At 53.3% G+C, this 23,387-nt stretch overlaps 10 protein-coding genes and 1 non-coding gene across 11 annotated transcripts; 8 read left to right on the forward strand and 3 right to left on the reverse strand.

Annotated features, from left to right (window-relative positions):
* Nucleotides 1-555: 555 nt before the first annotated feature.
* BDZ83DRAFT_715857 (thioredoxin-like protein) lies at nucleotides 556-1,131 on the reverse strand (the record flags this gene model as incomplete). The annotated part of the gene is made up of 3 exons (XM_060511790.1): nucleotides 556-648; nucleotides 730-1,062; nucleotides 1,120-1,131. 3 exons carry the CDS (start codon nucleotides 1,129-1,131, stop codon nucleotides 556-558), a joined length of 438 nt encoding a protein of 145 aa, XP_060370078.1.
* A 1,114-nt stretch (nucleotides 1,132-2,245) lies between these two features.
* On the forward strand, nucleotides 2,246-2,700 carry BDZ83DRAFT_647206 (uncharacterized protein; the record flags this gene model as incomplete). Its single annotated transcript, XM_060510053.1, has 3 exons — nucleotides 2,246-2,381; nucleotides 2,434-2,546; nucleotides 2,602-2,700. The coding sequence occupies 3 exons, from the start codon at nucleotides 2,246-2,248 to the stop codon at nucleotides 2,698-2,700; spliced, it is 348 nt and encodes a 115-aa protein (XP_060370079.1).
* A 916-nt stretch (nucleotides 2,701-3,616) lies between these two features.
* BDZ83DRAFT_747664 (ribosomal protein L14) lies at nucleotides 3,617-4,185 on the forward strand (the record flags this gene model as incomplete). Its single annotated transcript, XM_060513480.1, has 2 exons — nucleotides 3,617-3,745; nucleotides 3,871-4,185. The coding sequence occupies 2 exons, from the start codon at nucleotides 3,617-3,619 to the stop codon at nucleotides 4,183-4,185; spliced, it is 444 nt and encodes a 147-aa protein (XP_060370080.1).
* Nucleotides 4,186-4,385: 200 nt separating this feature from the next.
* Nucleotides 4,386-5,360, forward strand: BDZ83DRAFT_420967 (uncharacterized protein). The gene is made up of 2 exons (XM_060502982.1): nucleotides 4,386-4,913; nucleotides 5,142-5,360. The coding sequence occupies exons 1-2, from the start codon at nucleotides 4,528-4,530 to the stop codon at nucleotides 5,167-5,169; spliced, it is 414 nt and encodes a 137-aa protein (XP_060370081.1). The 5' UTR covers nucleotides 4,386-4,527; the 3' UTR covers nucleotides 5,170-5,360.
* Nucleotides 5,150-5,930, forward strand: BDZ83DRAFT_567086 (NAC domain-containing protein; the record flags this gene model as incomplete). The annotated part of the gene is made up of 3 exons (XM_060503920.1): nucleotides 5,150-5,389; nucleotides 5,493-5,551; nucleotides 5,612-5,930. The coding sequence occupies 3 exons, from the start codon at nucleotides 5,150-5,152 to the stop codon at nucleotides 5,928-5,930; spliced, it is 618 nt and encodes a 205-aa protein (XP_060370082.1).
* Nucleotides 5,931-6,349: 419 nt separating this feature from the next.
* BDZ83DRAFT_420866 (ATP synthase subunit D) lies at nucleotides 6,350-7,360 on the forward strand. The gene is made up of 4 exons (XM_060502981.1): nucleotides 6,350-6,452; nucleotides 6,599-6,994; nucleotides 7,054-7,140; nucleotides 7,194-7,360. Exons 1-4 carry the CDS (start codon nucleotides 6,444-6,446, stop codon nucleotides 7,221-7,223), a joined length of 522 nt encoding a protein of 173 aa, XP_060370083.1. The 5' UTR covers nucleotides 6,350-6,443; the 3' UTR covers nucleotides 7,224-7,360.
* Nucleotides 7,361-8,001: 641 nt separating this feature from the next.
* On the forward strand, nucleotides 8,002-8,871 carry BDZ83DRAFT_747667 (Alpha/Beta hydrolase protein; the record flags this gene model as incomplete). The annotated part of the gene is made up of 1 exon (XM_060513481.1): nucleotides 8,002-8,871. The coding sequence occupies one exon, from the start codon at nucleotides 8,002-8,004 to the stop codon at nucleotides 8,869-8,871; it is 870 nt and encodes a 289-aa protein (XP_060370084.1).
* A 624-nt stretch (nucleotides 8,872-9,495) lies between these two features.
* Nucleotides 9,496-10,886, forward strand: BDZ83DRAFT_788322 (uncharacterized protein). Its single transcript, XM_060515676.1, has 2 exons — nucleotides 9,496-10,050; nucleotides 10,380-10,886. Exons 1-2 carry the CDS (start codon nucleotides 9,794-9,796, stop codon nucleotides 10,687-10,689), a joined length of 567 nt encoding a protein of 188 aa, XP_060370085.1. The 5' UTR covers nucleotides 9,496-9,793; the 3' UTR covers nucleotides 10,690-10,886.
* A 1,006-nt stretch (nucleotides 10,887-11,892) lies between these two features.
* On the forward strand, nucleotides 11,893-11,973 carry BDZ83DRAFT_t37. Its single transcript has one exon. It is a non-coding gene; the product is annotated as a tRNA-Gly (tRNA).
* A 794-nt stretch (nucleotides 11,974-12,767) lies between these two features.
* Nucleotides 12,768-13,820, reverse strand: BDZ83DRAFT_788323 (uncharacterized protein; the record flags this gene model as incomplete). The annotated part of the gene is made up of 1 exon (XM_060515677.1): nucleotides 12,768-13,820. The coding sequence occupies one exon, from the start codon at nucleotides 13,818-13,820 to the stop codon at nucleotides 12,768-12,770; it is 1,053 nt and encodes a 350-aa protein (XP_060370086.1).
* A 4,591-nt stretch (nucleotides 13,821-18,411) lies between these two features.
* On the reverse strand, nucleotides 18,412-20,673 carry BDZ83DRAFT_715861 (major facilitator superfamily domain-containing protein; the record flags this gene model as incomplete). The annotated part of the gene is made up of 3 exons (XM_060511791.1): nucleotides 18,412-19,672; nucleotides 19,728-20,454; nucleotides 20,520-20,673. 3 exons carry the CDS (start codon nucleotides 20,671-20,673, stop codon nucleotides 18,412-18,414), a joined length of 2,142 nt encoding a protein of 713 aa, XP_060370087.1.
* Between the last annotated feature and the right edge of the window lie 2,714 nt (nucleotides 20,674-23,387).

Here is a 23,387-nt window from a genome sequence, read left to right on the forward strand (position 1 = left end):
GTAACCAGAATCTTCCCCTTCTTCTTTCAGAGGAACTCGACATGAAAAGAGCCAATGTTCTCCTCTTTCAGCTGTCGGTTGTCTTTGGCAAAGTCATCAAGTCCCTCATCGTAATGTCCATAGAGACAAACAAGTCTTGCCCTTTGAATCCCGAAAACAAATCAATGTAGCTGATGCAGCACCCTTTCATTGAGGATCAGCAATAGAGTGGATATCTTTGGTCCTGGAAACTGAGCTAGCAATGCTTCCATTTGAGGTGAGTCTTTGCTCAATAGCGTGGCCGAGCATTAGTACAGGGGCCATAGGACTCATCGGAATTCAACTTGGATTCTCGTCCGGTAGCCAAGGTATTAACGAATTGATGGCAGCCTACAAAAGAAGCTACTAGCTGACGTTGAACTTGATGGAGGCATTGAGCGGGACATTAGACGACATAGAAGAGAGAAGAGTATATTCATCATTTAACTAATGTACCGCTTGGGGACGGAGGACGCAGGTATCTGATAACAAGGACAAAGGAGCTACTTTTGAACATTTTAAGATAGCGTTCTCCTTTCAGCTCTTCTCATTGCTCAAGGCGTTGAGCATCTTGAGAATCTCAGATTCACTCTCACCAGAGACAGCCTTGCCGTTGTTCCAGTCCACAGTCTGCATGTCTCAGTCAGCCAGGTTTGTTCTTAAGAACCACAGGTTTGAAGAGGACCACGAGCTCTGGGAGGAAGCACATACCACGGGTCTTTGGAAAACTTCAGCGTTCTGCTGGAACTTCTTCAGGGCATCCTGCTCAGTGGAAGCACCCTTGATGATTGATGGGATCTTGCTCTTTCCGACGTATTCCAGGATAGTCTTGACCTGGTCGGCTGTTGGGGGGTCTTCGGTGATGTTGAGCTCAAAGTCGGCGCGGGACTTCTTGGGGCTCGTTTGGACGCTGTGGTCGCTGGCTTGATCCTCAGTTGCGCCGGCAGCGGCGTTGGCCGACACCTGCTTGAGGAGGTTGACAACCCTCACAGAGGCGGGGGAGCTCGCCTTGTGGAAGACAGTGACGATGTCGAGGGTCTTGCGCTACAGTGTGTGTCAGCAATCAATTGATCTGTATCGGGTACAATTGAGCTGCCTTACGAATCCGAACATTGTGGCAGGTCGTTGAGGAGCTATCTTGGTGGTGTGTTTGTCTTGCGTGAGCTCTGCTTCGTGCAGCGTGATGCGATGAAGTCGGCAGTGGAGCTCTGGAGCTCCGGAGCTATCAGGTTTACGTCATTTAGCCGGGCGGCATCGTTTTAGACGCCAATGCCGGATTAGCGCACAGGCGGGGCCTGCCGCGCTCGACCCCTGGCCCCATACACCTTTCAGCGGCCACAGCAGGCACAGCGATGGAGCTTCACGTCTTGGGACCCCTCACTCTGTCATTTGGATGGGCCTGGAGCCTCTTGGGCATCGATTTGGCTTTTTCGTAACGGAATAGATGGGGCGCGGCTCCGACGGGTCCTCTACTATGTCATATCACCTTTCCACAGCAATAGGGCAATTGATCTTATTACCTAGATTCACACAATGTGCAGAACGCGACTAGGGCGCCGCACAGTATAGAGTTCGGAAGTGGTAGGTCGGTTGTCAAGGTAGGGAGGTACTGGCGGGGTAGGATTTCAATGCACTAGGTAGATTCAACTTCAACGCTTTTATTTACTAATGAGAGGCTTCCTGAAAGAATCAACAGCTAGGTTAGATAAGGTGCCTAGGTCAATATCGACCTTGAACCTTCGCGCTCATTCGTTGTCGACCGCGAAGCAGGGGTAGCCAGGCTTGAGGCAGGCGATGAGCTGAACTCAAGCTCACTCAGCTTCAGCATCAAAGACGGGGCTGAAAATTGGCAACGAAGATGCACCATAAAGTCAGAGCCGCCCAAGTGCATCGCCGATTTTCCATGTGGCATGAGCAGATCTGTCATGGCTTTTTGCGGAGAATGACAATTACATGACGTAGGAGGGAGTTTTGCCCGTCTGAGCTGAGAATCGGCGCTGGAGACGTCATGACGTAGATGTACCGAAGGGGGGTTGTTGCGCAGGTGCAGCTAAGACAGCTTCCTTCCCACCCATATAGAAAGCTCATCTGCTGTACATAAAATCTTCTCTATTTTCTTCTCAATCAAAATATCCATCACTTCATCAAACGACATACCGTTCCAGCTCTTCAGCAATAAACATATCGTAAAATTCCCAATTCCCACCTCACCAACAAAACAACCATCATGTCCGGAAACTCAAACGTTGGCAACAGCGCCGTCTACGAGGCTGGCGATCAGAGAAACGCCAAGGAAGAGGAGACCAACAACGCCGAGCGTTTCCAAGAGGGCAAGGAGCACTCCCACTTGGCCACGGATTCCAGTAAGTTGCCCGTATAGCGGCCGGGATTTCTCAGTTGTTAATTATCAATTAGAGGATGAGCGGTCCATCGCGAACAGACTCGCTGCTGAGGAGAAGAAGCACAAGGAGGGTGACGAGGAAGAGTCCCTCGAGACCCGCCTCGGCAAAGAGGACGCCACACTCCCCGTAAGTAGTATTGAGCTCTCGGAGAATGAAGTGTCCAGCGCTAAGTGACAATCAGGCCAAGCTGCACGGTAACAAGCCTTCCAGGGGCGCCGAGATCGACAAGCAGCTCCAGGAGGAGGATGAGCTCCGCCTGAAGCAAAAGGCTGGAAAATAGACATGGGAAGAATAAATATGATTTTCGATCGGCGTTGGCAGGGAAGCACCAGCATACATGAATTCATAGGATGAATATCAAAAGTTGTGAAGCAAAATGCATTTCCAATGATCAGTGGTGAATCCATGGCGGTACGAAAGAATGTCGTTACACAGTTGACAGCGAAGAGTGGGCAGCACGAGGTTTGCGGACGTGAACTTTTGCATATCATTTTTTTCATTACTATGAAGTCGTTTATACTGCTGGCCATACCTGAATGCTGAGTTAGTCAAACGCATCCCGACAGGAATTCCAAAGAACAGAAAGGTATTGTTGGGTTTGGAGGTCAGAATATGTAAGAATTGAATATCATATATTCAGACGATATAGCCACTCCGGCGAAAGAGAGCCACCGAAAGAAATCAATCGCAAATTTTTCTCATCATTCCAGAAGGGGTGTGTTGAGCGATGCGAACGTACCTTTTGTTTTGTTGCAGCTTCGTCGACAGATGCCAAATTTTGAGCACCTCGAAGCTGATGAAGGATAAAGTAAGATCAACAAAACAAAGGGAGAGCTCTTCAAGCTGCACCTTTATGCGAATGGGAAAAAAAGTTCTGTCGTCGGTGGAGCCGGCGCGGTGAGTAGCCACTGACCGCCCCAGCTAAGCCGTTTTGGGAAGAGAGGGACTCGGCTCGGTTAATCAGCAAATCCGTCTCATTGCGGCTTTCTGACTTGCCCTAAGTCGCACCATCCTCCCAGGGAAAAAAAAAGAAGTGTGCCGAAGTGACTTCGAACTCCATCCACCACTAACCACCAGCAGCACATCTTCGACGTCTGGTAAGTTGACGCGCCCCTCCAAGACAAGCAAGACGCAACACCACGAAATCCGCAACCCCGATTCTAACTTCGCGATCCAACTTCAGACCGACCAGCAAAATGGGTGACGCTACCATCGAGGGTTCTAAGTGGCGACTGGTCGAGGTCGGCCGTGTCGTCCTCATCCAGGGCAACGGCCCCTACGCCGGCCGCCTTGCGACTATCGTCGAGATCATCGACCACAAGCGCGTACGTTGCGACAGCACCTCCTCTCCCCCGATTCGATTCGAATGTTTTTTGAAATTGGGCGCACGAGCGCGCAATCCGTAGACGATATAGGAAACCTGGAAGACTAACATGATATCAAATTGCAGGCTCTGGTCGACGGCCCCTCCTCAGACGCCAAGCTCGCCGTCCCCCGCCAGCCCGTCTCTCTCTCCAACGTTCTCCTCTCCTCGCTCGTCGTCGCCGACCTGCCCCGTGGCGCCCGTACCGGCACCGTTAAGAAGTTCTGGGAGAAGTCCGAGATCGACCAGAAGTGGAAGGAGACCAACTGGTTCAAGCGCAGCACCCAGATCGAGCGGAGAAAGAACCTCAGCGACTTCGACCGCTTCAAGGTCCTCCGCCTCAAGAAGCAGCGCCGTTTCGAAGAGCGCAAGGCTCTGGTCAAGGTCAAGGCCTCGGCGTAATGGACTCACGATTAGGATGTCTATGGGGTTGACTTTGAAGACTACGGGGCTGGTTTAGAGCGTGACAGCATGGGATCCGGTTTGGTCTGCATCACCGCAGCATTGGGTTGCTGCACATCTCTTTTGCTCCGTAACTGGAAGGGCTGTATGTCACATTCATCATCAATCATATGATGACCGGCGTCAAATACGGAAATTCAGAGACAAAAATGAATTCATGGCACAATCAGAAAAATAGATTGGTTGGCTCGTGACGGGGACACGGAGTAAAGACTTTTTTTTCGGTTTTCCTTTTGAGACTCTGTAAATCTTCATGACGAACCTATTCTTGACGTGAATGCCATGGCCAGGAGTCCATTCTCGAAATGCCGTTTGAGAACCGTCCCGATTAAGCCCAGATTTCGTAGTGAGCCCATACACGGCCAGGTTCTGCCTCAGCCTTGTAGAAATGACGGGCAGAATGTCATCCATTTGCTTGAGGAGGCGGAGGCTGTGGCTCGAAATGCCCGGCGTGCACCGCGTCCCATCCGGGGGACCTGGACTGGGGGGTGCCACTCAGGTCGGGAGCGTTGGCAGACTCGCAGGTGGTTGTCTTCTGCTTACCTAATCCACTTTAACACAGTAGGTGCTGCTAACCCTAGAATTTCTCTGCGATCTTTCCTACAAACCACAAAGCCACCGAACATAATCCCCCACGCCGAGTTAAGGATCCCTCGTTCTAGTCTTTGGTAAGTGTTGCTGTCCCTCTGTCGAATTTTTGACGCCATTGCCCGATCAACGAACCCGCGACTGCACCGACGAATTTTTGTGCGAAAAGTTGGCAATTTCCCCTTCCCACAGACACCCAAATCCGAGCTCGCCAAATCAGCTCTGCGCGCGATCCTAGCTCCCACCACCACCACCACACCAGAAGCACCCCGCAGCTAACAATTTTTTTCTTCCCCTCGGTTCAGCAGTCGACAAAATGGCCAACCCCCGCGTTGAAGAGCTTCCCGATGACGAGACCAAGAAGGTCTCCGTCGAGGAGCACGAGGACGAGAGCTCCGACTCCGAGATTGAGGGCGAGGATGCCGAGGGCCTTCCCTCCGGCTCCACCGCCGTCATCCACTCCCGCAACGAGAAGAAGGCCCGCAAGGCTCTCGAGAAGCTGCACCTGACCAGAGTGCAGGGCATCACCCGCGTCACTCTCCGCCGCCCCAAGAACGTGAGTTGCCTGGCATGATATGATGTGGCTGTTGTTGGTGGTGGTGGTGGCACGCACGGCGCAATGCGGGGGGCATATTGAACAAGGCTGACCCACGTCCCAGATCCTCTTCGTCATCAACAGCCCCGAGGTCTACAAGTCCCCCAACAGCAACACCTACATGTAAGTAGCGTACTACACCATGGACCATGCGATGTGTGGAAACTGACATGCGCATTTAAGCGTCTTCGGTGAGGCCAAGATTGAGGACCTCAACGCCACTGCTCAGCAGGCCGCTGCCCAGCAGCTCGCCGCTGCTGGTGGTGAGCACGACCACGCCGGCCACGACCACTCCAGCCACGGCAAGGCCGTCGAGGCTGACGCCGAGGCCAAGAAGGACGAGGAGGAGGACGATGGTGAGGAGGTTGATGCCGAGGGCATCGAGGACAAGGACATTGAGCTCGTCATGACCCAGGCCAACGTTAGCCGGAAGAAGGCTATCAAGGCCCTGAAGGAGAACGACAACGATATCGTCAACTCTATTATGGCATTGAGTATTTAGCGGCGGCCCCGGTCAAAGGTAGTTTCTCAAAATCTCGACACAGCAAAAAGGACGGAACGGGTTGGCATGTACAATTCCCAGGGAGTTGACTCCGAAAAGTCTCTTTCGCAATGAGAGGTCATGATAATCGGCGCTTTCTTGCACTCTGGACACTGCGCTTACGACATACGTGATACGTGATTGGCTGTGGCCAGGTTGTGGACTGACTCCTGCTCGAAATACCTTTGTAGACCAGCCTCGTCTGGTTGAATTCACAGCTACCCCTCGATCTGGCGGGAGTTGGCTCAGACCGAATTCGCAAAAGCCGGGAGCTCTGCCCCACCATTGAACCGTTCGTTCCCGTGCAGCCAACCACACCCCAGTACTTTCGGCCGAATAAATATCACGTGATTGCCCACGTGACACACCTCATCCCGGCTCTTTCTCTGCTCTCCGGTCGGCAAAGTCAATCATCAACCTCACGACGACGCAACTCCCTCTCCACTCCCCCGAACCTTCAACAAATCCTCCAAAATGGCCGCAGTACGTGTATCCCATCGAAATCCGCTCGTCTCTCGTCGCCGATTGATGCAATTGCCGCCGATGTCGCCAATTGGGTCGCGCATCCGCGCATCCGCTCCCTTGAAGCTGGGCCACCTGAGCTAATTTCTCTCCTTGTCCTGCAATAGCGAAGCGCAGCTCTCAAGCTCGACTGGGCCAAGGTCACCACCTCCCTCGGCCTCAAGGGCCAGACCGCCGCCTCCCTCCAGGCTTTCAAGCAGCGCAACGAGAACGCCCGCCGCAGGGTCCAGCAGCTGTCGGAGCTCCCCACGACCGTCGACTTCGCTCAGTACCGCTCCGTCCTCAAGAACCAGGCCGTCATCGACGAGATCGAGAAGCGCTTCTCCGCCTTCAAGCCCGCTACCTACGATGTCTCCCGCCAGATCAAGGCCATCGAGGCCTTTGAGGTCGAGGCCGTCAAGAACGCCGAGGCCACCAAGCAGAAGGTCGACCTCGAGCTCAAGGACCTCGAGAAGACCCTGACCAACATCGAGTCCGCTCGCCCCTTCGAGGACCTCACTGTCGTACGTACCGCCGGAATACGTGGAGGACGTGGATGGCCGGATGCTGATTATGACTACAGGACGATGTCGCCGCCGCCGAGCCCTCAATCGACGAGAAGACCTCCCAGCTCGTCTCCAAGGGCCGCTGGACCGTTCCGGGATACAAGGTACGGTCAAAGCACCATTCCGATATGATTCGGCATACTAATTCCCTCTGCAGGAGAAGTTCGGCGATCTTTCCGTGCTATAGACGCGTTCGTTCTTCGATTCCCTTTGTGTACTCTAGCATTGTAGATAGGCGATCGGTCCAAGGGGAGGGAATCAACCCAGTGGACATTAATATCGACCTGCTGTACCAAGCGCTCTGCCCATCTTATGACATATTCGTTCATTCTGAGCGGCCAACTCTGCAGAGTCGGTTTGAAGGATGCTGATGTTCGGTTGAATTTTTCCGGTTCGGAGTTCGTCTCCTCGGCGCTAACCGCAGTGGTGGCCCTTCACCGAGCCGCCAAGCCCAACAGCGCGACCGTCCGCATGGCTCGTCCAGCAATATCCTATGAATTCGGTCACTTCATACACACGCAGTGAGTACCGAGATTTTGATATGTAATCATTTGGTTCTCAGGGGCGAGCTCACACCTGCCCGGCCCTCCCCGGAACTACGGCCGGATAAACGGGATCTCGTCGCGACAACAACAGCCCGGAAGCCCCGACTTCCCCACTATCGGACCTTGAGTCTAACCTCATCTCATAAAGCATCTTAACACCAATGCCGCGTACAAATGTGGTGATCTTCGCTCTTGAGCCTCTCGTTATCGAATTGTGACATTTGATCGATTTAATCCTACTGTCCTTATTTGATCACATACATCTAACTCACTCAACATGACCTCACTAAACCATCTCATCCTCAACGAGGCACCTCTCTTAGATCCCGCCTGGCTAGCGTACGAGGAAGAAGTAAAAGCCAAAGGCCCAAAGAAGACGTACGCATCACCCCTCGACCGCCAGCCTGTCTACGCAGAAGAATGCAGACAGCTCAACGCCCGCATGCTCGCCCCCGGCGCACCATACCACCACCTATCGAGCATCGCAACACAGCCAGTCATGACCCCTCGAGTCTAGACCAATTCGCCATCCCGATCCTCCGCTTCTCTGACGACACCGAAAACGACCTCATCGGCGACGAGATCGTCGTGATTTACTACCACGGCGGCGGGCTCTACGTCGGCGAGGCAGACAGCGAAGAGCTATCATGCAGACGCATCGCCAAGGACTTGGAGGGCGCGAAGGTGTACTCGGTGGGATACAGACTCATGCCGTCTTTCCCGGCCTCAACCTGCGTCACCGACTCTCTTGACGCCTTCCACCACATCCGCTCCCTCCACCCGTCCTCCGCCACCAAGCTCATCATCGTCGGCTCCTCCAGCGGCGGCCAGCTCGCTGCCGCCGTCTCGCAAGCCGTGCCCCGCGGATCCCTCCACGGCGTCCTCTTACGCTGTCCAGTCACCAGCGACGGCGGGAGCTCTCTGGACTATGTGCCGTCTTCCTTGTGGCACGCGTATACCTCGCCCACCTCGCCGTCCTTCGTCACGAGTCTGTTGGGCGTCTTCTCGCGCGCTGTCCCGCGCGACGGGCTGGAGAGGATGCCGCTTGAGGCCGGGACGGAGACGCTGGCTGCGCTGCCGAGGACGTGGGTGCAGGTTTGTAGTAACGATACGCTGTACTCTGACGGTGTTTGTTATGCGATGGCGCTTGCAGGGGCGGGTGTCGAGGTGAGGGTTGAGGTTGTGAGGGGGTGGCCACATACGTTTTGGTTGAAGGCGCCTTGGTTGGCGAGGGCTGTCGAGGCGGAGGAGGAGATGGTTCGTGGGTTGAGGTGGGTTCTCGAGGAGTGAAGACGGAGGGAGGTTTTCGGGTCTGGGTTGGAGTGGTTGTTTGGAGGTTGTTCTCTTGGCGGGTGACTCGGTTCGGGATTTTGAGGCATAGCGATGGGATAGTAGATTTCGAGAGGGCTGACTGACATGATCAATGAGATTCAGAACCAGCTCAGGACTAGGCTAGAAGTATTGAGCATTAGTTTGGTTCTATGAGTGGAAAGAGGGCAAGGTCTCACCCTGCTCGCAAAGTATCGCTCGGCAATGATGGGCTGCTTCATGAAATCGACAAAGGCTCAACCAAACGATGCTAAGATCCATATAACAGGTGGCATCGTCACATCAATGTAATGAGCTATCAAACACTAGTTCTTGAGATGATTCCAGTGGTTGTAGGGACGCCTCGTTGAGCCTGGCTCTTGGGTGTTGGCACTCACTGCACTTCAAAAGGCCCAAGTGACGACCTCATAGCTCCAGATGGTCTGCGAATCGCAAGATGACTGTCGTGTTTATGGGCAATCTTGGAAGGAATGGGCTGGTTATTCTCAAGAAGACTTTCTTTGAGAATATTGCAATCACATGACCGGCTGTTTCCTAAGTAGCGAAAAACAACATCTGGAGACTTCACTCACCGCCCACACACGTGCAACTATTCACATCCCACCCTTTTATTCCCTCTTTTGGCAGTCGATCACTCCTTCCTTCTGCTCCTTTCTACGCTTTCCTTGTGAATATCTCTCTCGCTGCCTGAGTGGCCCGTCATAATTATTCCGCCTGCCGGTCAAATTATTTGTGACCTTCTTCTCTCCTCCACCCACCACTTCCACTTCTTCACCCACACAACAACCCATCTACGAGAATACCTCACTTCTCGGAACCCAGGCAATCGAAATCACCAACGAACCCCTTCAGTCAATCAAACCACTCACTACCGACATTCACAATGGCTGGTGAAAACGGAGATGCGCGCCGCAAGGGAGGCGAGTACTCGACCAACCCCAACACCCAGCGCACTCGAACCTACCTCGCCAACCAGACTCCTGAGCAGAGAGCCCTCAAGTCCAAGGTCTTCTCCGAGTACCGTGCCTTCCGCACCACCTGCATCAAGCGCGCCAGCATGTCCGACTACATCTACGAGCGCGACCGTGATGCCAAGGTCAAGATGCTGTCTGACGCCCTCAACAAGCTTGTTGCGAACCGGTAAGCAATGCTCTTTGTCGTCTCATCACCTTGCCCTCTATCAAATTTGCCTTTACCATTTTTTTCAATTCCAATCATTACTACTCACTGCTCCTGTTCTTTATTTTCTCATGCGGCTTTACGAGTGAAACCGCATTCTCTCGTTGTCTTTGCTTCGTCTCATTTCTATTCACCACTCCAGTTCTTGAGCTTTTATCAGCCTTGGCTCTCTCACGATCTACAGTTTCCCTTAATTTTACTTATCACCCCTGTCCTTCGTTTTCTCATGCGGCTTCACACGTGAAGCCGCATCCCCAGGGAAGGAATACATACTGATGATGAATAAATAGCACTGCCCGCAACATCGAGTACATGGGCCAGTCTGTCAAGCGCTTCGCCGAGCGCTACCATGACAAGGCGTTCCTTCGGAGCGTTGAGCAGGCCAATGCCTCGCCTGCCTCTGCTCAGAAGAGCACCACCGGCACCACCAACTCTGGCCAGCAGGGCTCTGAGGAGGAGAGCGCCAACAATGGCGGCACTGTGGCCGCTGACATCTCGGAGGAGTTGGCCACCATCAGCCAGCTTCTCGACATGCAGGCCAGAGCCAGCATGGAGACCTACAACGGTCTGACTGACATCATGCGCGGCCTCGGCTTCTAAGGAAGCATTACATACATGTACACTGGGAACACTTGACACTCTTGGGGTTGGACTGTCTTCTCTTCTTGGCGGGTCTTCTTGAGCTTTCTGTTTTTTTCGGGTTCCGGCTTGGGATAGACGAAGGGTTTAGGGAGGAGTGCTGGATGGAGAAAACCCCGGTGGACTACATGGGACGGCTTGGAATCGCGACACCAGACGGGTTTTGAGGAAATGCGAATAAAAGACATGTTCGCCCGAGCAAAAGCTTTGACACAAGACCAGATGATGCATGTGAGATGTGATAATGGGGATGCAAGCCTTTTACCGGAGGATTGAGCTTGGCGATGGAACACAACGATCTGCAACACGTCTACTTTGTTAAGCTTCTCTACAGGATTACGTGGTCCACGCGACACGAGTGAGATCTCTATTCTACATCATGGGCGAGTGTCTTGGGGAAGGTGAATATGACACACCGGACGCAGGACTGGTTTCATCACGCGTGTCTGGCAGATACAATGGGCCGAATGACGACAAGTGTAGAAATCATGGTCGTCGATGAGGGGACGCGGCGGGAGGCGAAGCTTGACTTGAGTTCCGGCCGAGCCTCAATATATGCATGCGCAAGGAACCCTGTGTTATGGTTCTCGACCCAAATTACCGGACAGCAGCGGGATCGAGGCGGGAGATCTCATTGTGCAACCCCATTCTTCCCCACGACCACCGACGCATGCGAGATGAGGCTGAGGCGGAGCTTTCTAAGGCTGGCGGAGTGAATGGTGATTTGATGGCATGGCCACTCGAAACGACGGTATAAGCTAAATGGCAAATTCAACTGTATAACTGGACGTGTCTCAAGTAACAGAAGGGTCATATCGAGATGATGGCGTGTTACCCCGTCGTCAGATGGAGGATGTCAGATTAAAGTCAAGCACGGTCAGAGCACCAATTGAGGTTGTGTTAGTGTTGCAGCGCCCCGGGTGGAACGTGACCCACAAACGCCGAAGCGGGCTCCATAGGGTTGCACTACAGGTCCGTGACGACCACGCCTTCCAGGTGGGCGTGGTGGGGTCCGGCGGACCCGGCGGAGACTTGGGCGACTCACGAAAATGCACAATTGCCTTTTTATGTCTGATTTCGCATCAAGATACATCCACAAGCCCCAACATGATTCTGACCTGACCTGTCGAACACGCATCCACAAGGGACTCGATTCAGCGAATCGCGCCGATGGTTTAGTGGTAAAATTCTCCGTTGCCATCCAGCAGCGTCGGGGAGCCGGGGGTTCGATTCCCCCTCGGCGCATGAATGGGCGAGTCTCTCTTTTTGCAGGTTTGCGGCATGCGTCCAACTTTGTGGGGATGATTTGGACCGCTTTCGCCATATGTTTCCATCACAGTTACGGAAAGATAAGCAGGAAGGTACCTCGGACAAGGTAAGTACTTAAGTAGCTGAACTGAATGAAACCCGAGGTGCCTTACCTTGGGGGCAGATGGATGCATACACGTTAGTAGGGCCATACTTCATAGGATGCGAGATCAAAGAGAGAACGTTTAGTTGTTTTTTTTGCTGCTCCGAGCTAATCTACACTGCAATTGCTTTGTCTGGTTTTTCTATTCCATGTATTCACGCGTAGAAATCCCCGAGAGCCTACAACGCGAAGACGGTAGACGAACAATTTTTAACCAGTAGAAGAGTCGGAAGAAGGCCATAAGCCACACGCCAATCCGGCGGGCTGAGCTTGTAAGGAAGAGAAACAAGAAAGGGCATTGGAGAAGAGAAACAAGAGGGGGCATTTGAAAAGGGCAATAAGAGGGGGCTTTAGAGAAGGGAAAGAAGGAGGAGGACACCCATCCGCGTGGTCCCTGGGCGTATTGCTGTAAGCCTCAATTACGAAACCGACCAAGACCGCGACCTCGTCTTGTCAGACTGTGGAGATGAAGAACAAGAAGGTGAATTGAGGGACTTGTTAGTTCGGTGAGAAGAAATTTTTTGACCGTACAGCCAGCCATACTTTGGCACCCACCACACCCTCATAGACCACCTCTGACAGCATATTCCGTGAAGAATAAGGGGACGTGGAGCATAATTGAAGGCCTTTAGGGACCATCAATGTCATCCCTTGGCGTGTTGTTGTAAGCCTCAATCGCGAAGCCAACCACGGCAGCAACCATAAGAGAGGTGTCCGTCACGACAGTGATGTCACAGTTCGCCCCCGGACCTTTTTTCCACACCTCTTCGACGGTAACCCCAGGAGACAGGCTCAAGTTCTTGAAGTGTAACAAGTAGAGGGTACCCCAGCAGAAAATGGCCACGTACTTGGTGCGGTACAGGCAGGCGTACGCTGCTGCTTGTAGAATGAGATACCAGTCTTCAGTATTCCAGCCGTGAGGGCGGTTGCTCTGGTCGTCAGGGTTTGGCGGTGGAGTTTGGGGCAGGCGTCCGTCATCGATGTCCTTGTCTTGGCCACGCTTCTTCTTGTAGTGGACAAAGTTGACCAAAGTATTCTTCACGTCTTTAGCGGATGTGTACAGGGAGTTTTTATCCAGGGCATGATGAGCCTTGACCTCCCAGACCATGAAGCAACGGCTTCTTGCCACCCTGTCGCCGATTCGGTTGAGGTTGGGAATGGGAGTAGGATCAGTGGGCGTCTTCAATGTCCGGCAGTAGATGCGGTCCGCTCGAAGTTGATGGCGTTCGTCGGGATTGCCATTGAATTCGACGGACAGGGTAGCCTCGCCCCAGCTCTGGATCATCGGGGTGTTGTTGGTTTGGTTTCTCGGAGGGCCCGGCAACAGACCGTGTTCCAGGGCAAAATGCAATATCCGATCGGCTGTGTCGAGAATATGCACCTCTGCGGCGCTAACACTGTCATGCTCAGTGACGATGTATCGCACTGGGTTCTGGCTGAGAACAGCGTGGCCGAGAAGAGATCCCCACTCCGAATTGTCGAGATGGCGGACAAGGTTGAAAGCCTGGCTGAGGTAGTCGGATACATCTCGACGTACCAAGTGAGGAACCCTGACAGCTCGGACACCCTTGCTGGGCTCAGAGACGCGCCTGTCGGTTGGTTTTATGGGATAGGTCGGTATAGGGGTAGGACCTAGGATGTAATCCACGGCGGACGGGCGCTGGAAGATTCGAGTAGACATGTTGGGAACAGTCGGTTTGAGAAAAAGACTCCAGGATAAGGCGATGGGTGGATGGATGGATAAAGAGGTTTATCAACGAGAGAGATGTGACAAGGCTTGTCTCTCTTCCTCTGATTTCAAGATAGAAGGACCTTGTTTGAATATATGTACTAAGTAGTGGATATCATGTCACGGCTGCCGGTTCGGTATCGCTCGTCATGGGCTGGAGAGTGTCCTCTACTGCCTTGCGGTTAGTGACATGTTGTCTTTCACCGCCGGCACCAGACATGAAGCGTATGAGAATTGACTTGAGAGGGCCGAAGCAGCGTACCCAACATCTTCATTTGCATAAATGCTCTAGGCTAGTGAATATTCCTGTACAGTATACCTAGAAGGTGCATAGAACTTTATAGTAGACGCAAGGAATTCTATCCGTTCACTACTAAGAATCCGTTCCGTATTAAATAGATTCAACAGCTTCAATACGTAAATCGCACGTATCACAAAACTTATACTTCCGTTGATGCGGAGTACGTAATCAGCCAGGACTATAAACAGCGTACTCAAACTCTTGGAGCACAAAACTGGCATCGCTCATTGATGCAAAATTATGAAAAAAGATCTTTTTCATAACCCATGAGACAACATGTGATGTATGTTCTTGGATTTCACAATTCATAGCATCACACTTTCTCGGTTAACACTGCCTTCTATCCAGTGTAGGAAAGAGTGCTGACCATTTTGTGGCCCGTATACCTGCATATTGAGGCCCATTAGGAAGTCAACCTCTCTCCCATCAACAGCTTTAGACCGCCGGTCAGCTACAGCTGCGTCCAAAATGAAGGTGCATATGCAGTCACCAGACCGTCCTGATAGAAAGAGTTGTGATGACAGTTTGAGCAACCAGTCAGGGTTGAGCAAACAACGAGGTCGGTCAGAAAGCCAGCTTCCTTACCATGTTCCGCTTCACACCGCCGGCCAACTACAGCTTTGCCCATGATGATGGGCTATATGGAGTCTCCAAGGCTTGAAACGGCTCTTCCAAGAAGAGGTATAATAGTCTGAGCGACCAGTCAAGAATGAGTAAACAACAAGGTCGTTCAGAAAGCCAGCTTCCTTCCCGTCATCCGCTTCACACCGCCGGCCAACTACACCTATACCCACGATGAAAGGACAAATGAAGTCTCCGAGGCCGTCTTGTCGGGAGACTAGGGTAGATTCCAACAGGCTCTTGCCATGAGTCTAGACTCTAGTCCATGCATGACATTCAAGTCCTGACTTTTCTGGCCTATTTGGAGATGTTAGAAGTTTGGACACTGCCAGGATATTAGGTGCATCCTCACCTGCATATCTTCCCAACTCCGCGATTGTGGCGGAGGGACATGCAGTTATCCTACGGCGAATTGCAGCTCAATATGCCCAAAGTTTCGACTAGGACATACGGTGCCTGTGAGAGAGAGAGAGAGAGAGCTATATATATATATATATATGTAAACAGAAAGAAGAAGAAAGTTTCCGTACATCTTTGCAACTTTTGGTTTGCTTTCTGTATGAGCACCCGTATGAGATAATATTTGCGGCCGTTACGGATACCTGAAGCTCATCCAGGTGGCTCGTTGTGTTTCTCCAACTCCCAACCGCCTTACTGGCGTCACACAGACTTTTTCCGGGTCTTCCTGGTATTACAACCCCTCCAAACAACAATCCTGCGACCATTTTCTGCAGATATCCGGCCTCAAAGTAGCCACGTCAGTGTCCACTCCAGTCTGGCAGCAACCATCATTTCTCGCGCCACTAGCCTATCACTGTCCTGTTCGCATAAGTCGAGTTGGCTCAGTGTTCCTCTCTCTCATTCGGGCCTGGCGATTCGAGCAGCTATTCGGTCTTCTCTCACACTTGCAATCCCGCATCTTGTTACCACCATCTTATCGACGAAGCGATTTATCACTTTTATTTGGCACCGAACCTCCCTCCACCCATCATGGATGAGTTGGCCATCCGTAACGCAGCCGTCAGGAGATATGCGCACGGAGAGAAGCTGGACCTCGTACCCCATGACCCATCGGAGCCATTTGGCTCGGGGGATTTCCCGCCCTTTCAAGACGACTACCAGCCTCGCTCGCTCGAGCCCACCGGGGAGGAGCTCAAGCTGAAGAAGCCCCAGCTCAAGATCGTGGGGCCACTGCGAGCTGGCAGAGACGTCGGCTCACAGATTCTGCTCTGCAAGGTCGTTCAAGTACCTACTGACCGCAACAAAATCAAGAAGCATGCACCCTTTCCGACTTTCCCCAAGCATAGCAAGGTGAGGCGAGGAGACAGCTTCGTCGTTGCAAAAGTATTCGACCCTCGACTCTATCCCATGCGCGGCGGGCTCGACTTGCCCAAGAAACCCCCCTTTGACGACGCCACCGTCGCGTACAGCGAGCTCTGCCGCGAGGCCGCGGTGTACCAGTTCTTCTACGAGAAAGAGATGTCTGGATACCCTCACATCATTGCTCAATACTATGGCTGCTGGGTCATCAATCGCAAGGTTTTCGACGTCGCCGCGACTATAGACGAATGGGTTGGTCTCATTCTCATCGAGTACATTGAAGGCCTTTCGATTGAGGCCATGTGTACTCGCGACCGTGGCACTGGGTACCTCCAGCCGCCGCTAGGCAGGCCTGTCTCTCTTCATAGCGATCCCAAGGCGGAGGGTAAGGGCCAGGCCAAGATGCTACCACTGGATCGCCAAGTGTGCTTGGACGCCATCAAAGACCTCCTCAAGGAGATCGTTGTCTGCATGCATCTGGGCGTGTCCGTCCCCGACATCTTTCCCCGCAACGTCTTCCTCACTCTCCGCAACAATGGCCTTGATCTCGAGACGCCCAGAGTCGTCATGCTGGACCACCTGTTCTCCTCTGTCTGGGAGCACACCGAAGCTGGCAAGGCAGGATTACCAGCCTACTTTGCCGACTTGAAACTGCCCCCCCACCCATGGGAACAATTTGGTATACGCGGTAAGATGCGTCAATTCCTCGGTTGGATCCCTGAGCAATGGGATGATAGCAAAGCATGGCCAGAGACAACGACCCAGGGGACTGCTGCCACCACCGCAAAGTCCTTTGATGACTGGCTCGTGGACTGTTTCGGTCCTTTGCAAGACAGTAACCCAGACTATACCGTATACCCAGAGGAGGTCTCTGACAGTGGCGAGGAAGATGAAGAGAAAGTCGGCATCTCAGGCGAGGGAGAACCTCAACCAGACGTGGAGTCCGTGACCGAGGTAAGTCCCGTCGAACCCTCTACCCCCACAAAATGCACCTCACAAGTTTTCGTTTGCTGAATTTCTCTTCAGATTGATCAAGAGCAGGTGTATGCGGATTTGCTCGGACGACGAAGAGAATGGCAGGCTTTGCGTGCCCAGGATGCCTCGATCCCGCAACGCCCACGCCCGCGCCCGGCCCGCACCCAGGACATCCCCTCCCGCTCGCCCACGCGCAAGGCCGAAGCAGAAGGAGGACAAGGAGGAGAGCAAGAGTCCTCAATGTCATCAACCAGCTCCACGGCCCAGATCGCCAACAGCCCCTCTCACCAGTATCTTGGCGGGCTCATTATTCGGGAAGCCGCCGGCTCGGGCTCGGATAGCGACAACGAGCAGCAGCAGCAGCAGCAGCAGCAGTAGCCGCCGCGGTCTTGATCGACTCAGCTGATGGAATACCGGCCTACCTTGGCGAGGTGGTGAAGACTGCTAGCTGACTAGATTTCTGTTGGATTTGAAACGGGAGAGGAGGAGCGGGATAGGGTTTGGACAGTCAGTTTATGATTCTTCTCGCAGTGCTTGGCTTTCTTCTTCTTCGCTCTTTTTCAAGGTAGATCTACACCGTCTATCATTCTTTTCCCCAAAAAAAGGGGGGGAAAGAAAAGTCAGTTTTGCTCTTTCATCCATTCTTTCAAACGCAGTCTTCTAAGTGTGGTGCCTTGTGACTGTTCCCTCTTCATTCATTGCGTACCACTCGCCTCGATATGAACAACGGGATGTAAAATGCCGTGTCGAAAGGGGAGGAGGTTGAGCGTTGGAGTGTCATTCAAAGTAACGCGTAAAAAGTCGAAGCAGATATTCAATTACCTTACATTCATCAGCGACAACGACTCAGCTCGACGACACCCTCAAGCCGCAATCAGCTCAGACGCAGACTCATCGGCAATGGCATACCTACCTAAGCAGAGCCCACATCCCACAAGTGACATCTCGCAGGCACTTAAAACTTTCAAAAACCTCGGGGAAATAGCTTCATCTAGATTCGATTGATTTCTTCTGGAACCTGTTCTAGGTCATACAAACTCTAAAGGTATCATGAGAACCAATGTTGTCATAAGAAGGCCATATATAAGCCTCGGTTTCAACGTGGAGGAAAAGAATGCAAAAAATCGTCAGATTCCAACCCATCCAACAAATGCATACCTGGGCCTCATTCCCACGTGAAACATGCTACCCGACTCATTGGAAAACCCCATCCAGTGGTGGATAAAACTTGTAAGATGCTGTGATGCAAGTGTAAATGTAGATCCCCTAAACTCCAACTCCATGCAGAAGATATCAGAAAGGGAGGGAAAACCAGACAATGCTCCTCTAAAATTTCTCCATAAAGTTCTTCCTCACAGTCCACATGCGCGCCCGCTTCCCGTAAATGAACATGGGAACCGTGGCAATTAGGAAAATGAGCTGAATGACGCCCAGCCAGATGAACACCATCTTGGGTCCGTCCGAGGTAAGCCAGTGCGTGACAAACAAACTAAACACGAGACCATGAAAGATATTCTTGCTAAAGTTGAGCGTGACGAGCGCCTCGCCCGCGTACTGTCGGTAGCTGTCGACGCAAAAGGTAATGGACGTCGTGGACCCCAGCGTGCAGCCGAACGAGATGAGACCGAAAAAGATGGTCGGCACGATCCAGTGGTCGCGCTCCTGCGCGGACCAGCCGAAGCCCATGAGGCCGATGACGGTGGTCACGAGCACCGGCGCCGCCATGACGAGGCGGAATTCTGGCTCGTAGAGGCCTCCGTTGCGGCGGGCCATGGCCTTGACGATGATGTCGCTTACTTTTCCTGCGACGGCGGTGCCGAGGATGCCGCCGATGAAGGGGGAGAGGTAGACGAGACCCGTCTGCAGGGCGTCAAAGTTGTACGACGCGCGGTTGCGGTAGATCAAGGCGACCGACTCGGAGACGACGATCAGCCAGCCGACGGAGAGGGAGTAGACTGCGGCAGACCACAGCACGGCGGGGTAGGCGAAGAGGACAAAGGGCCGGAGCATGACCTTGAACCAGCTGTCGTGGTTCAGACGGCCGTTCCAAGGCTTGAGCTGCTCGGTGAAGGATTTCGCCGGTTGGTGACGGAGGGTATGGGTGTAGGCCAGTGCCTTTGGCGGCGAGTTGACGTCGGAAGCTTGCATCTTAAACTTCTCGCTTTCGACGGCTGGGGCGTTGTGGAAGTAATCCGATCCGGAGGTGGGTGTGCCGGACGCACCAGATGTCCGCGAGACGGGTACCGGGTTGGAAGAGTCCGGGGTATCATTCTTGGCGTCCTTCACCTGCTTGTCGATGCTGTCATCCTGTTTCTCGTTCGGGTCTGGTGCGAATCCGACGTGAAGGTCCTTGTGCGGATGCGAAGCAACGTGTGGCGACTGTGGTGTAGGACTTGTGGGAGCTACAACGGCATCTTCGTGAGCGTTGTGGACCTGAGGAACGTGATGGCGTGACGAGAAACGGCGAGTAAAGCTCGGTCTGCGGGACGGCTTTCGTGACTTGGGCAGCGGTGTTCGGTCCCAGAAGGTCTCTGGCACGAACAAGAAAAGGAGTACGCCACAGAAGGCAACAATCATGGCAACAATCCTGTCGACGTGTTAGCAATCGAGTCTTGTGAAACCCATGGGTGTTGAGTGCTTACCAGAAAGTCCAACGCCATCCAAGACCTTGAATGATGAGGGCACTGACGAGCGGGATGAGGTTCTTGCCGCCGAGCAGCAGGAGTGTGTAGATGCCGATTCGGAATGCTCTCTCATGAAGGAAGAAAATTTCGGCAATGGTGGCCGAGGGAAGACACTCTACTGGGCTGACAGCGATACCCTGGAAGATTCTGGCCAAGATGAGAGAGGTGAAGTTTGGTGATAAGGCTGCCCACACGGAGCTGAGGATGAAGATGACGGAGCTAAAGAGGTAGACAGGCCTCTTTCCGTACAAAATGGCCGTGGGAGAAAAGATGACGGAGCCGAGGCCCATGCCCATCATGTACAGGCCGGTCGTCAGGGAGACTGTCTCGGTCTCGATGTGGTAGTCTTCGGCGACGTTGGTGAAGCCGGCGGCAAGCAAGGGAGTCATGCCACCACCGACCATGCAGTAGAACCCAAGAGACAGAAGAGCGCAATCGCGCCGCCATGAAGGCCAGTTAAGAGGGTCATTTGCAGACTCTTCGGGCTGGGGGTTGAGGATGATTCCGTCCTTGGTCGTCTTTGCATCGGGCTCAGGTGGGGCCGCGTTGGCCGGAGATTGGCGGCCGGTTGGTGTGTCTACCGGCTCCGGGAAACCAGTGGGGATGGATGAGTGGGAAGTCCTTGCAGGCGCGTTGCGTAAGCCGAGTGGCTCGTTGCGATGCGCAGCGAGGAGAAGCACAGAACCTGCAGAGTGTCAACTTGGTGGCCTTGGCATGGGGCAGGAAACTGTAAAGGGGGATATTGCTTACCAGGGACTTCAATCGTTTTGGGATCGTTGAGAACACCCATACTCCATTTTGGAATATTGGTATTCTCGTCATCTGTGGCTTCGGCACTGTCGGATTTGTTCTTGTTCCCAAAGACGCCACCGAAGCGACTCTTCCACGTGAGAACACCCGCCATTTTGACGTGTTCTGCAGGATATCTTCCCAGCCAGGGATGGCAGGGCCAAGGAACTCTGCTTGCTGTCGCTTTGGTCGACTACAACGGCAAGCTATGCGGATTTTGTTGTTGGGCGAGGGAGAAAAAAGCAAAGAAAGGACGAGCGAAAAGGGTCAGGTGAAAAAGAGGATGTCGTTGGGCACGAGGGGTCGACAGAAGATTTGGCCTAAAATCGGTCGAGCAAAGTCTGTCTTGGTTCGACCGTGCATCCAAAAAAAAAAGATGAGATAAGGTTGCAGATGTCCAAGAGCCGGATGAAGGCAGATGCCGAGGCAGTACGACTATGCGCTTACAAGAGAAACACAAATTCTTCTGGAAAGCCCCTACGCCGGTGCTAGGCGATGGATGCGGAGGCGGTGAAGAGCGACAACTCTAGAAAGAGACCTTGGATGGAGGAGAGAGGAAGGGGGGAGAAGCGGAAGATATGGGGTAGATGAGGTGTTGGCGCAACGAAGATGTCGATGGAAATAACGTTTGGGATGTCAACAACGAGGCCAACCTCGATGGCAGATGATGGGCTGCGCGCAGTGGGAGAGAGAGGAGAAACCATCCAGGTCCGTGCAGAGCGATGGCGTCAGACTGGTAACGCGCCGTTTGATTGTGATTAAGAGAGCGAGGGGGGGGCTGCGTCTCACGTAGGGGCAGACGACCAGGAGACCAAGGATGAACCTCGAGCTTTATGTTGGTGTGAAGAGGGACGCAATGTTATCGTGCCCTGGCAAAGCCGCAAGCCGCAAGCCTGGGGGAATGGAACATGGGATGAAATGAGATATCGGCGCTTGGTTGTCAGGATTGGCCGGTCACCGAGTCAAGCACCGCGCACAGGAGGCAAGGAAGACGAGATGCAATTCATGCCCGGCAGCAGCAGAAACAACATCAGCGGTATGGCAAGGTATCCGTAATAAAGTACCAATAGGACCGTATTCGTACGCAGTACGGAGTAAACAGTAGTGGACTATTCGTAGTAAGGTAGTGTAGCTTGCAGGCTCGCAGAATCAGCTGGTGGGGGTTTTTTCTGTTTGTGGGTCACTGGGTGCCAGGTGCGTCGCGTCGGGCGGGTTCCATGGGGGAATTCTTGAGCAACTGGAGGGGTCAAGTCTCGAGATGGCCCTTCATCCACTGGATAGACTCGACGCGGCCCCTAGACAGATTGGCAGGTGACTCGACATTGGCGGGTGCGTGCGATGGTCGATCAAGGATTCAGGGATGGATGCGGCGCTGGCGGCGAGGGCGGCGGTGTCTTTCCTCACCTGTCCTGGCAGACTGCAGGTTGTACACTACGTATCCGTACTTTTCCACCTTTGTAGTATTGGCACCAGGCAATATGCAGCAGAAAGCCTGCCGAGGGGCGCTTGAGAGGCACTTGAAGACTGGATGATGGCTGCGATAGCCTTGGCATTGGTCGACAAAGGAGGTGAGGAAAAAGGGCCACATGTCCAACTCCAAATGCCGCCGACAGCCAATACGCGTCTGCATGCTGGCCCCGGATTGCAGGACCCCTAAAAGCGAGGCTAAAATCCCTTGCTCGAGTCCGTGGGTGACTGGGTGGGTGACAGGGACTCAGGCGTGTCAGGGAGACTTCCACTTCCAGGTGCTGGGCGCATCTTCTCCACTTGGTCCATGTGAATCAGCGGTCGAAGATGGTGGCGAAGGCGGTGACACCAGATCCATCATCCAAGAAATATCCAATAATCCAGCTTTCATGATCCATCATTCAGTGCTGTGCGGGTGATGGAGAACTCCAACGTTGTCGACAGTACGGATAGGCCTCCATCGTCCAGTCACCGAAAGTTGAGAGCATGTACGTAGTAAACGGGCAGGTAGCGTAGGTATTCGTTGATGCCTTGTGGTCTCGGAGCAACCCGAGCAGTGCTAGACCACCACCACCATTCCACCAGCTGCAGTTTTGCTCGTCTCTGCTGACCTCGGGCTCGGATGCAATGGAGCTTTCTTGTTCCCCCCCAAAAGTGAGACCGACCCCATGGCATGGTAAGATTCGTGATGGAGGGATGGGCTCGTGTGTTATTCTGCGGCCTGCCCGTCGCATAGAGAAACGTTGGGGTAAAGCGGACGTGTCTGATGTAGAGTCTCGTCGTTGTCTTGCGCCGCGATTAAAATGCGGCTGAGTGGTGGTTGACGGAAAATAAGACAGGGACCAATTAATTGGGAACCTCCTGTGGCCCGGCAAGAAGTACAGGCTCTAAAGTACCTTGACAGAGTCAGAGTGCGAAGCTCAAGACAAAAACAGCAGGCGCCATGTCTGGGCGCCTAGCACGCAGTACGGGATGCACCTGCACTTACCTTCCCTTACCGCACTTGCCGTTGGTGTCCTTGACTCCTGCCCTGTGCTTCCCTGAAGCCTGAGGTGGACCCCTGCAGAATCTTGCTTATGTCACGCAGCCTCGACGTCATCGTGCCGCGTGCGTGAGAAGAACTGACCCCATATTTTCCTACGCCGCCTTCCCAAATGGAGCCTGCCGTGGTTTAAGCGTGACGGCGTGCCTGTCAGGAGGAAAGGTGCGCCTCCTGTCTATTTCGATTGCTACCGAACCTCCAGATGAACGTCGGATTTTCCCGCTATTGACAACGACAGCTACCTACCTCACCTTAAGTAATACCGCCAACACTCCCTCCAATATCGTAAGCTCTCGATTAAGCTGCCCAGCTGCTCGGGA

Source organism: Colletotrichum acutatum (assembly GCF_030867785.1).
Source record: "Colletotrichum acutatum strain CBS 112980 chromosome Unknown BDZ83scaffold_8, whole genome shotgun sequence".
In the NCBI taxonomy this organism is placed as follows: Eukaryota; Fungi; Ascomycota; class Sordariomycetes; order Glomerellales; family Glomerellaceae; genus Colletotrichum; species Colletotrichum acutatum.

Excerpts from the sequence above, each read along its gene's own strand:
- BDZ83DRAFT_420967 (XM_060502982.1), top strand. The coding sequence starts at position 4,528 with ATGGCCAGGAGTCCATTCTCGAAATGCCGTTTGAGAACCGTCCCGATT. Across the intron at positions 4,914-5,141 it reads ATCCCTCGTTCTAGTCTTTG|TCGACAAAATGGCCAACCCC; the intron begins GTAAGTGTTGCT and ends TCGGTTCAGCAG.
- BDZ83DRAFT_420866 (XM_060502981.1), top strand. Across the intron at positions 6,995-7,053 it reads CCTTCGAGGACCTCACTGTC|GACGATGTCGCCGCCGCCGA; the intron begins GTACGTACCGCC and ends TTATGACTACAG. Across the intron at positions 7,141-7,193 it reads GGACCGTTCCGGGATACAAG|GAGAAGTTCGGCGATCTTTC; the intron begins GTACGGTCAAAG and ends TTCCCTCTGCAG.
- BDZ83DRAFT_788322 (XM_060515676.1), top strand. The coding sequence starts at position 9,794 with ATGGCTGGTGAAAACGGAGATGCGCGCCGCAAGGGAGGCGAGTACTCG. Across the intron at positions 10,051-10,379 it reads AACAAGCTTGTTGCGAACCG|CACTGCCCGCAACATCGAGT; the intron begins GTAAGCAATGCT and ends ATGAATAAATAG.